Here is a 12,526-nt window from a genome sequence, read left to right on the forward strand (position 1 = left end):
GAACTCAGGGTTTAATTTCCACCAACCCCAAGGTTCTCCAGACCTCCCCAAAGTGCCTAATTAACCCCTAATTAGCCGTGGCTAATTACAGCAGCAGCCTCCCCTGCTGGATGTCGCGGAAGGCGGCGGCGCTCAGCGGACGTACGAGCGGCGCGCGGCGTCGCGCAGGAACAGCTGGTCCCGGATGAGGTTGGGGTCGAAGCCCTCCTGGACCAGGCGGTTCTTGCACTGCTTGAAGGTGCCCGTGACCTCCAGGGCCTCCTGGGGACAGGGACAGCGACACTGCTGGCACCAGGTGGCCATCGCTGGGACAAGGTGACCCCCGTTGGTGCCAGGTGGCCATCGCTGGGACAAGGTGACCTCCGTTGGTGCTAGGTGACCCCCATTGGCACCAGGTGACCCCCATTGGCACCAGGTGGCCACCATTGGCACCATGTGACCATCGCTGGGACAAGGTGACCCCGCGGGCCAGGTGCTTGGACCAGTACTCGCTGGGACAGGTGACCCCGTTGGGGCCCGGGGACTTCTTGGGACCAGGTGACTCCCGTTGGCACCAGGTGACCATCACTGGCACCAGGTGACCCCTATTGGTGCCAGGTGACCCCCGTTGGGACAGGCTGACCACTCTTGGGACCAGGTGGCCACCATTGGCACCAGGTGACCCTCACTGGCACCATGTGACCATCATTAGCAGCAGGTGACCCTCGTTGGCACCAGGTGACCTTTGGGGTCCAAGCCCTCCTGGACCAGGCGGTTCTTGCACTGCTTGAAGGTGCCCGTGACCTCCAGGGCCTCCTGGGGACAGGGACAGCGACACTGCTGGCACCAGGTGGCCATCGCTGGGACAAGGTGACCCTCGTTGGCACCAGGTGACCCTCGTTGGCACCATGTGACCATCATTGGCACCAGGTGGCCATCATTGGCACCAGGTGATTCTCGTTGGCACCAGGTGACCATCATTGGCACCAGATGACCCTCACTGGCACCAGGTGACCATCATTGGCACCAGGTGATTCTCGTTGGCACCATGTGACCCTCCTTGGCACCAGGTGGTTCACTGAATGAACTCTGAAGTCTTCTCCAACCCAAACCCTTCCATGATGTCCCATGAGTTCCACCATTCCATGAGTTCTAAAGTCCCCCAACCCAAAAACACTACCCCACGATGATGATAAGCTCTGAAGTCTTCTCCAACCCAAACCATTCCATGGTTCCATCTGCCATGATGGAACTGGATGAGCTCCAGTGCCCCCTCCAACCCAAACCCTTCCCATGATTCCACCTGGCCATGATGGAAGTGGAGGAGTTCTGAAGTCTTCTCCAACCCAAACCCTTCCATGATTCCATGAGTTCCACCATCCCATGAGTTCCACCATTCCATGAGTTCCAAAGTCCCCTCCAACCCAAACCCTCCCATGACTCCACCTGCCCATGATGGAACTGGATGAGTTCTGAAGACCCCTCCAACCCAAACCCTCCCGTGACTCCACCAGGCCGTGATTGGCCATTCCAGAGCTGGCCCCTCCCCCTCCCAAGTCCAACCCCACCCCCCGGTGCCCCCCGGTGGGCTCCCGCTGACCTGGATGCGGATGAAGCGGGGGGCGGCGTAGGCGGGCAGCGTGTCCTGCGTGAAGGCGAAGAGTTGGTCGCCGTCGAAGGCGGCCCCGTCCTTGAGGCGCACGGCGGCCATGCCACAGCGGCCCTCGCACCCTGCCAACATCACCGGGTGTCACCTGGGGCCACCTCATCTCCTTGGGGTCTTCTTGGAGCCCCTTGGGGTACTGGGGGGGGGTGTTGGGTGGCCAAACGTGTTTTGGGTGGGTTTGTCCCAGTTTTGGGATGGTGGTGGAGGCACGTCCCATGCCAGGTGCTCATTTTGGGTGAAAGCTCCCAATTTCTGCCTCCTTCGTGGCCACGCGGACCCAACCAAGCACCTGGCACTCGCTTTGGGCAACCAAGTCCCATTGTCACCATTTTGGGAGATTTTTGGGTCATTGTGGGGGATGTTTGTGCTCAAAACAACTCTGGGTGTTAAAAAGCCCCTTTTGAACCTTCTTGGTGGTGGCTCAGACCGCCTGGGGCCACCTCACCCACCTCAAACCCCTCTCCAGCTCCTCATTTTGGTGGCACTCACCCGGCACGGCCACGCCGTAGACGTTGACCTCCTGGATGAAGCTCACCAAGCCCAGCGTGGCCTCCACCTCCGTCGTGGCCACGTTCTCCCCTTTCCACCTGGGGAGGAGAAGGCACGGAGCCGTCAGGGGTGTCACGGACATATTTTATGGAAAATCCCTTGGCCAGGATCTCTTCTCCTGAGAAGCTGAGAAGCTTCAGCTTCTCCACCTTTTGCTGCTTTGGGATGTGATCTGGAGAATATTTTACCCAGCACATGAAATTGTTTTTGAGTTGGTGACGAATGACAGCCCCACCTGCGTCGAGGCCTTGAGCAGCCACAAGATTTCCTTTCCTTTCCTTTCCTTTCCTTTCCTTTCCTTTCCTTTCCTTTCCTTTCCTTTCCTTTCCTTTCCTTTCCTTTCCTTTCCTTTCCTTTCCTTTCCTTTCCTTTCCTTTCCTTTCCTTTCCTTTCCTTTCCTTTCCTTTCCTTTCCTTTCCTTTCCTTTCCTTCTTTCCTTTTTCCTTTCCTTTCCTTTCCTTTCCTTTCCTTTCCTTTCCTTTCCTTTCCTTTCCTTTCCTTTCCTTTCCTTTCCTTTCCTTTCCTTTTCCTTTCCTTTCCTTTCCTTTCCTTTTCTTCTCTCTCTCCTCTCCTCTCTCTCCTCTCTCTCCTCTCCTCTCCTCTCCTCTCCTCTCCTCTCCTTTCTCCTCCCTCTCTCCTCTCCTCTCCTCTCCTCTCCTCTCCTCTCCTCTCCTCTCCTCTCCTCTCTCCTCTCCTCTCCTCTCCCTCTCCTCCTCCTCCCTCCCCTCTCCCTTCCCTCTCCCTTCCCCTCCCTCCCCTTCCCTTCCCCCCTTTCCCTTTCCCTTTCCCTTCCCTTCCCTTCCCTTCCCTTCCCTTCCCTTCCCTTCCCTTCCCTTCCCTTCCCCATGAAATCCTTTCTTCTATTCCTTTAGTATAATTTTAATATTTAATTTTCTTTATAATATCTATCATAAAATAATAAATCATCCTTCTGAACCATGGGGTCAAGGTTCTCATCTCTTCCCTCATCGTGGGGACCCTCAAACACCCCAGGGGGGATCTGCAGTTACCGGAAGGTGTCGCCGACGCGGTCCTGGAAGTAGACGAACCTCTCCGTGTCCATCATGAGGAGGTCGCCGCTGTTGAAGAAGGCGTCGCCTTTGGCCAGGACGTCCCTCAGGATCTTCTTCTGGGTCTTCTGCGCGTCGCCGGCGTAGCCGTGGAACGGCGTGTTCTTGGTGATCTTGACCACCAGCAGCCCGTCTCACCTTCGGCGAGGAAGAGGAGGGTTGGAGGCTCCCCTTGGTTTCTCCCAGGGGTTCCTGGTGGGTTCCAGGGTGGTGGCCAGGGTGGAGAGGTGGTTTGGGTGCGTGTCCACCCGCCCTCACCGGGTTTGGCGGGGATGCAGAGCCCCCGCTGGTCGCGCACGGGCTCGTCCTGCTCCACGTTGTACCTGATGAGCTCGAAGGGAGCGAAGAGCTGCAGGGGAGGGAGGAACGCGGGGTAGAAACAGGGAGGGGGATTTCCCTCCGTGGAAAGTTCCAGAATTTCCTTCTCGTGGAAATTTCTAGAATTTCCCTCCCTTGGAGATTTCCAGAATTTCCTTCCTGTGGAAATTCCAGTGGAAATTTCCAGAATTTCCTTCTTGTGGAAATGTCCAGAATTTCCTTCCCATGGAATTTTCTTTCCCATGGAAATTTCCGGAATTTCCTTCCCGTGGAATTTTCCTTCCTGTGGAAATGTTCAGAATTTCCCCCATGGAAATGTTCAGAATTTCCTTCCCATCGAAATTTCCAGACTTTCCTGCACGTGGAAATGTCCAGAATTTTCTTCTCGTGGAAATTTCCAGAACTTCCCCTCCCATGGAAATTTCCAGAATTTCCTTTCTGTGGAAATTTCCAGCATTTTCCTTCTCGTGGAAATTTCCAGACTTTCCTTCCCGTGGAAATTTCCCTCCATGGAAATGTCCAGAATGTCCTTCTCATGGCAATTTCCAGAATTTCCTTCTTGTGGAAAGTTCCAGAATTTCCTTCCCATTCCGGGTGTGCTCTGCTGTGATTGGTGTGTTCCAACCCACGGGACCACCCCCAATCCCGACATTCTGGGCGTTAAAAACCATTTGGTTTTAATTGTCTTTAATTTAAAATTTTTTAGATTAAATCACAACAATTAAATCTGATTTAAAGCTATTTAAATAAGTTATTTAAATATTTGATCTGATCCATTCTAAAGGCGAATGAACTCATTGGTGGCATCTTCCAAATACAGGAGCTGTGGGACAACACGATGGGGAAAAAGGGAAAAAATTCCGATTTTTGTAACTTTTGCTCCATCCCAGCTTCTGCTCAAAATTCCGATTTTTGTAACTTTTGCTCCATCCCAGCTTTTGCTCAAAATTCTGATTTTTGAGCTTTTGCTCCACAGGAGGGTGAAGGCTGAGACGCGGCACCCAAGGGCCGCAGAGCTGACCAGAGATGTCCCCATGGACACCCCAAAACCAGGCTGCACGTCAACACTGTTGAGTCAACGTTGGCCAACCAGGCGGAGGAGACCCATTTTGGGTGTGGAAAGGGCGTTTTGGGGACTCTGCTGTTGTGCTAGCCCACCCTGATGGATGGTGTTGGAGACATCTTCTCTGGAGATGTCACTGCTCGGTCCACCACCAAGAACTTCATCCAAGACTCAACCAAGATTCATCCAAGACTCAACCAAGATTCATCCAAGACTCAACCAAGTGTTTGCTCCACCACCAAGAGCTCCATCCAAGATTCATCCAAGACTCAACCAAGGGTTTGCTCCACCACCAAGAGCTTCATCCAAGACTCAACCAAGATTCATCCAAGATTCAACCAAGCCTTTCCTTGGATGAAACCCAACTTGAGGAGCCACCTTGGTGTCACTGTTGTCACCCCGAGGAGGACGCGCTCACCTTGATGAACCTGTTGGCCCTGCCCACGGCGCCGACCTTGCCGGTGTAGTTGATGAAGCCGGCGTTGCCCTCGGTGGCCCCGTAGAACTCCCAGACGGCCACGGGCCCGAAGCGCCGCAGGAACTCCTTCCACACCTCGGCCCTCATGCCGTTGCCCAGGGCCATGCGCACACCGTGATCGCGGTCGTCGGCGCGCTGAGGGGGGAGACGGGGACAGGGCCACCAGAGGGGGTGACCGGAGACTTGGGGACGCCTCATGGGGGTTTGGGGTGGGTGGGGACTCACCTTGGGCGTGTTGCACAGGTAGCGCATGAGCTCGCCCACGTACTGGATGACGGAGACGTTGTAGCGGCGGCAGTCGGGCCAGAACTGGGAGGCCGAGAACTTGGAGCGCAGGACGCAGGTGGCACCTGGGGACACAACACGGAGATGATCAGACACAGCTTTTCTCTTCTCTCCTTGTCTCCATCCATCCATCCATCCGTCCATCTGTCCGTCCATCCATCCGTCCATCCATCCATCCATCTGTCCATCCATCCATCTGTCCATCCATCCATCCATCCATCCATCCATCCATCCATCCATCCATCCATCCATCCATCCATCCATCCATCATCCATCCATCAATCCATCCATCCATCCATCCATCCATCCATCCGTCCATCCATCCATCCATCCATCCATCCATCCATCCATCCATCCATCCATCCATCATCCATCCATCATCCATCCTGTCCATCTGTCCGTCCCTCCCCCTGTGTCCGTACCCACGTCCAGGCACCCTCCCAGTCCCACCAGGAGCCCGGCAGAGTGGTAGAGGGGCAGGGTGGTGTAGACGACGTCGTCGGGCCGCAGCCCGCAGATCCGGGCCAGGCTGGCCACCATCATCATCTTCATCTCCGTGATCACCGCCGCCTTGGGCAGACCTGCAGGGACAACGAGCCTGGGTGGGACAGGGGGTCCTGGGGGGTCCTGGGGGGTCCTGGGGTGGGCACTGGGGGTCTCTGCAGCTGGGCGTTGTTGGCCCTTGTTGGAGGAATCGTGAGGAACCTGGTCTAGGTTCATCCAGGGAGTGACGCCCAACCCTCCCATGGACACAGGACACACCTGGCCCAGGTGGACCCGCCATGGTCAGCATTGCAGAAAGCCCCCCAAGCCCCTCCACACTGCCCATGTGGACACGGCCAGCACACACCTGGCCCAGGTGGACCCACCCTGGTCCAGCAAGCCCCCCTGGGTGCCCTTGCCCAGCTCACCTGTGGTGCCCGAGGTGTAGATGTACATGGCCTTGGTCTCGGGGGTGACCCCGGCGCGGTGCCCGGCGGGCGGCGGCTCCTCAGGTGAGGCCTCGATGTGGGGCAGCAGCGCCTCCACGCCCGCCGTGGGCGAGGCCTCGCTCAGGTAGAACACGGCGATGCCAGCGCGGCGCAGCTCGGGCAGCACCTCCTCCACGGCCTCGCGGAGCTCTGCGGGACACACGGACACGGGGTGAGCCCACCTGGGCACCTGGGCACTGCTGGAATCCCAGTGGGCACCTGGGCAGGTGGGCACCCCTGGAATCCCAGTGGGCACCTGGGCAGGTGGGCACTGCTGGAATCCCAGTGGGCACCTGGGCAGGTGGGCACCCCTGGAATGGGTGGGTGGGCTAAGGTTCTCAGGTGGGCACCCCAGGTATCCCAAATGGGGACCTGGGCAGGTGGGCACAGCTGAAATCACAGGTGGGTCAAAGTTCTCAGGTGGGTACCCCAGGTATCCCAAATGGGGACCTGGGCAGGTGGGCACAGCTGGAATCACAGGTGGGTCAAAGTTCTCAGGTGGGTACCCCAGGTATCCCAAATGGGGACCTGGGCAGGTGGGCACAGCTGGAATCACAGGTGGGTCAAAGTTCTCAGATGGGTACCCCAGGTATCCCAAATGGGGACCTGGGCAGGTGGGCACAGCTGGAATCACAGGTGGGTCAAAGTTCTCAGATGGGTACCCCAGGTATCCCAAATGGGGACCTGGGCAGGTGGGCACAGCTGGAATCACAGGTGGGTCAAAGTTCTCAGGTGGGTACCCTGGCTATCCCAAATGGGGACCTGGGCAGGTGGGCACCTGCAGAATGGGTGAGTGGGCCAAGGTTCTCAGGTGGGCACACCTGAAATCCCAAATGGGCACCTGATCAGGTGGGCACACCCAGAATGGGTGGGCAGGGCAAGGTTCCCAGGTGGGCACCCCAAGGAAACCCCAAATGGGCACCTGGGCAGGTGGGCACAGCTGGAATTAGGATGGGGGCACAAGGTTCCCAGGTGGGCACCTCAAATATCCCCAAATGGGCACCTGGGCAGGTGGGCACACCTTGCAATGGGGGGGTGGAGGTTCATGGGCCCCAGGTGGGCACCTCAAAGTACCCCGAAATGGGCACCTGGGCAGGTGGGCACACCCTGCAATGGGTGGGTGGGCTGAGGTTCCCAGGTGGGCACAGCTGGAATCCCAAATGGGCACCTGCCCAGGTGGGCACCAGAACCACCCTAAATGTGAGCCCTGGGGCTGGGGGCACCCCAAAAACCCAGGGTGGGCACCCAAGGGGGGGGGGCACCCAGGAGGGGGCAGGGGCACCCTGAGCACCCCAAAAAGGTTCCCTGATCCCACAGACACCCCAAAAATCCCCAAAATCCCCAAAATATACACGGGGACAGTGACACACCCGGGAACAGTGACACACACAGGGACACACACGGGGACAGTGACATACACGGGGACACACACAGGGACACACAACACGCGGGGACAGGGACACACACGGGGACAGGGACAGGGACACACAGGGACACACACGGGGACAGTGACACACACAGGGACACACATGGGGACAGTGACATACACGGGGACAGGGACACACAGGGACACACATGGGGACAGTGACATACACGGGGACAGGGACAGGGACACCCAGGGACACACTCAGGGACACACACACAGAGACAGTGACAGGGACACACGCGGGGACAGTGACACACACAGGGACAGTGACAGGGACACACACAGGGACACACACGGGGACAGGGACACACGCGGGGACAGGGACACACAGGGACAGGGACACACACAGGGATAGTGACAGGGACACACTCAGGGACAGCCATGTCCAGGCTGTGACATAGAGGAAGAGACCCACACAGAGGAAGTGACACACCCAGGGACAGTGACAGTGACACACTCGGGGACAGTGACCGTGACACACCTGGGGACAGTGACAGTGACACACCCAGGGACAGCGACACACCCGGGGTCAGTGACCGTGACACACCCGGGGACAGTGACACTCACAGGGACAGTGATTGTGACACACCCGGGACAGTGACACACCCAGGGACACACAGGGACAGGGACACACACAGGGACAGGGACACACCTGGGGACAGGGACACACCTGGGGACAGTGACACTCGTGCAAACCCCCCCACCCCATGGTCACTCACTGGGGCTGGCACAGACCATGGTGACCTTGGTGGCCAAACCCCCTCATGTCCCCAAACCCCCTCAGATGCCACATTGTCCCCTCTAATCAGGGTGGCCTTGGTGGCCACAAACTTGCCAAGAACCCAAACCCCCTGAACAACATGCTATCCCCTCTCACCAGGACTGGCCAGCATCATGGTGGCCCTGGTGGCCACAAACCCCCAAACACCATGTTGTCCCCTCTCACCAGGGCTGGCCAGCACCAGGGTGGCCTTGGTGGCAACAAGCCCCTCATGTCCCCAAACACCGCACTGTCCCCAAACACCAGAGCTGGCCAGCACCATGGTGGCCTTGGTGTCCCCAAACCCCCCAAACCCCCCATTGTCCCCTCTCACCAGGGCTGGCCAGCATCACGGTGGCCCTGGTGAAAAGCCCCTCATGTCCCCAAACCCCCCATTGTCCCCTCTCACCAGGGCTGGCCAGCACCAGGGTGGCCTTGGTGTCCCCAAACCCCCCATTGTCCCCTCTCACCAGGGCTGGCCAGCATCCGGTGGCCTTGGTGACCACCACAAGCCCCTCATGTCCCCAAACCCCCATTGTCCCCTCTCACCAGGGCTGGCCAGCATCACGGTGGCCTTGGTGACCACCACAAGCCCCTCATGTCCCCAAACCCCCCATTGTCCCCTCTCACCAGGGCTGGCCAGCACCACGGTGGCCTCGGCCGCCTCCAGCGCGTGCCGCAGCGCCCGTCCCCGCACGTTGCAGTTGAGACAAGCCATGGGACACCCCAGCTTGGCCAAGGCCAGCCACGTCCACAGGTAGGCCGGCTCGTTGGGCAGGAACACGGCCACGGTCTGGCCGGCGCCGCACAGCCCCACGTGCCGCGACAGCGCCCAGGCCGCGCGGTTGCTGCGGCGCTCCACGTCCTCGAAGGTGAGCACCTGGTCCTGGAAGAGCAGCAGGGGATGGCGCGGCCGCAGCCGGGCGTGCTGCCGGAACACGTCCAGCAGCGTGGTGGCCGGCTTGGTGGCCATGCGCCGGCGGCAGCGCAGCGCTGACCGCGCCATGGTGCCGAAGAAAGCCAGGTCCTGCCACAGGAAGGGCACCAAGCGCGCTGCGGCCAGAGGAACCAGGGCCAGCAGCACGGCCAGCAGGGCCAGCAGGGCCGGCAGCACCGCCATGGCCAGCGGAGCAGTGGGGACGGTGGCCAAGGTCCGCTCGGGTGACCTTTGGGCCGTGCTGGTGGCGGTGCCGGGGCCGGAGGTCGCCGCTCTCTGGTTCGCGCTCTCCGTTTGTTTTCCTTCCTCCTCTCCGATTGTTTTGTTCCCTTTGGCCTTCCCCGCCCCCGGGAGCGGCTCTGTGGGCACAGCTGTCACAGCCCGGTGGTTCTGCCTGCCTGCCCGGCTGCTTGGCTGTCCATCCGTCTGTCTGTCTGTCTGTTGAGCTGTCCAGCTGTCCATCTGTCCATTCTCTGTCCGGCTGTCCAGCCTCTGTCCAGCTGTCCGGCCTCTGTCCAGCCATCCATCCTCTGCCAGCCTGGCTGTCCGTCCGTCTGGCCTCTGTCTGGCTGTCTGGCCTCTGCGTGCCCAGCTGTCCAGTTGTCCGGCCATCCATCCTCTGCCAGCCCAGCTGTCCACCCATCCGGGCTCTGTCCAGCTGTCTGGCCTCTATCGGGCTGTCCGGCCTCTGCCTGCCCATCTGTCCATCTGTCCGGCCCCTGTCCGGCCATCCAGCATGTGCCACCACAGCTGTCCATCTGTCCGGCCTCTGCCAGCCCAGCTGTCCGTCTGGGACACCTCAGGGACACCTTGGGGACATCCCAGGGACACCTGAGGGACTCCCCCGAAGCAGGGACATCCCAGGGACATCGGACACCCCTAGGGACACCCCGGGGACACCCAGGGGACACCTCAGGGACACCCCAAAGACACCTCAGGGACATCCCTGGGACACTCCTCAAGCAGGGACACCTCAGGGACACCCCAAAGACACCCCAGGGACACCTGAGGGACAATTCCAAAGCAGGGACACCCCAGGGACACCCTGGGAGACCTCAGAAACACCCCAGGGACACCCCTGGATGAACACCTTGTGGACACCCCAGGGATGCCCAGGGAACTCCCGGGGACACGGCCGAAGCAGGGGTACCCCGGGGACACCTCAGGGACACCCAGGGAACACCCCGGGGACACCCCCAAATCAGGGACACCCCAGCGCGGGGGTTGGGCGGTGCCGCCCGCAAAAGGAGGCGCAGGTCCCACCGAGATTCGAACTCGGATCGCTGGATTCAGAGTCCAGAGTGCTCACCATTACACCATGGGACCGCTCGGATTGCTCCGCCCCGCTCCCTCCGCCACGAAAAAGAGACCGCGGGGCCGCCCCTGCGGGAGGGGGCAGGAGATCCCCGGGGTGGGCTGGGAAACGATGAAAAAAAGGGAAAAAAAAAGAGAAAAAAAGAGGAAAGAAATTGGGGAAACGGGAAAAAAGGAGAGGAAAAGGAGATCCGCCCGAACAGGGACTTGAACCCTGGACCCTCAGATTAAAAGTCTGATGCTCTACCGACTGAGCTATCCGGGCTCTGCAGGACGGCGCTACCGGCCGCTAGAGAAGGAGATTTGGGGAAAAACTCGTGGTTTTGGGGAAAAATCGAGGGATTTTGGGGAGAAGCCCGAGGATTTGGGGAAAAAAACTCGTGGTTGTAGGGAAAAATCGAGCGGTTGTAGGGCTAAAATAAAAGGGTTTAGGGAGAAACCCGAGGTTTTTTTGGGGAAAAAAAAGAGATTCTGGGGAAAAAAAAAGAGGTTTTAGGGGAAAACCAGAGGTTTCAGGGAGAAAACCCGATATTTTAGGAAGAAACCCGAGGTTTTGGGGAGAAACCTGATGTTTTAGGGAGAAACCCGAGATTTTAAGGAGAAACTCGAGGTTTTAGGGAGAAACCCGAGGTTTTGGGGAAAAATCCGCCATTTTAGGGGAAACCGGTGGTTTTAGGGAAGAATCCGAGATTTTAATGGGAAATCCCGAGATTTTGGGGAAAAATCTCTCGGTTTTATGGAGAAAACCGAGTTTTTAGGGAAAACTAGAGGGTTTAGGGAAAAACCCGAGGCTTTGGGGGGAAAAGCGAGGTTTTCGGGTGAAATCGTGAGGTTTTAGGGAGAAACCCGTGTTTTTAGGTACAAATCCGAAATTTTAATGGGAAATCCCGAGGTTTTGGGAGAAAATCTAGCGGTTTTAGGGAAAAATCCGAGATTTTAGGGAAAACACGAGGTTTTTCAGGGGGAAAACCCCGAGATTTTAGTGGGAAAACCGCGAAATTTTGGGGAAAAAACCACGAGATTTTCAGGGAGAAACCCGAGGTTTTCGGGAGAAATGCGAGCTTTTGGGGAAAACCACGAGATTTTAGGGAGAAACCCGAGGGTTTTAGGGAGAAACTCGAGGTTTTGGGGAGAAGCCCAAGGTTTTGGGGGAAAATCCTCGATTTTAGGGAGAAACCGGTGGTTTTAGGGACAAATCCGAAAATTTAATGGGAAATCCCGAGGTTTTGGGGGAAAATCTAGCGGTTTTAGGGAAAAGTCCGAGATTTTAGGGAAAATTCCCCGAGGTTCTGAGGGAAAAGCCGGGGTTTGGGGAGAAAACCGAGATTTTAGGGGAAAAACCGAGATTTTAGGGAGAAAGCCGCGATTTTAGGGAGAAGCCCGAGGGGTTTTTTTGGGAAAATCCCGCGGTTTTAGGGAGAAACCCGAGGTTTTGGGGAAAAACACGAGATGTTAGGGGAAAAACCGAGGTTTTCGGGAAATTCCGAGGTTTTGGGGGATTTTAACTCGCCGGGGTTGGGGCAGGAGGCGGCAGAACGCGGCGGGGCTGCCCCAGACAGAGAACTGAACATGGAATTGGAGATTTTTGGTCGAATTTAACCCCAGAAGCCCTCAGCTTTCCCCACAAACGCGTTTCCGTGCAGGGGAATAGAGAAATGACTTGATTTAGGTTTTTCCCAAAAAAACCCAAGGGCTGTTTGCTGCTTTCCT

General features: G+C 57.9%; 1 protein-coding gene and 2 non-coding genes across 3 annotated transcripts; all 3 read right to left on the bottom strand.

Moving 5' to 3' along the window:
* Positions 1–85: 85 nt before the first annotated feature.
* Positions 86–10,114, bottom strand: SLC27A5 (solute carrier family 27 member 5). The gene is given in 11 exon segments (XM_030970255.1): positions 86–141; positions 144–261; positions 1,580–1,710; positions 2,135–2,232; positions 3,205–3,397; positions 3,517–3,613; positions 5,064–5,258; positions 5,349–5,473; positions 5,831–5,989; positions 6,320–6,529; positions 9,196–10,114. Coding segments are annotated over 11 exon segments (2,301 nt in total).
* A 642-nt stretch (positions 10,115–10,756) lies between these two features.
* Positions 10,757–10,828, bottom strand: TRNAQ-CUG. Its single transcript has one exon. It is a non-coding gene; the product is annotated as a tRNA-Gln (tRNA).
* A 180-nt stretch (positions 10,829–11,008) lies between these two features.
* On the bottom strand, positions 11,009–11,081 carry TRNAK-UUU. The gene has a single exon. It is a non-coding gene; the product is annotated as a tRNA-Lys (tRNA).
* Positions 11,082–12,526: the final 1,445 nt, after the last annotated feature.

Source organism: Camarhynchus parvulus, unplaced genomic scaffold, assembly GCF_901933205.1.
Source record: "Camarhynchus parvulus unplaced genomic scaffold, STF_HiC, whole genome shotgun sequence".
NCBI lineage: Eukaryota > Metazoa > Chordata > Aves > Passeriformes > Thraupidae > Camarhynchus > Camarhynchus parvulus.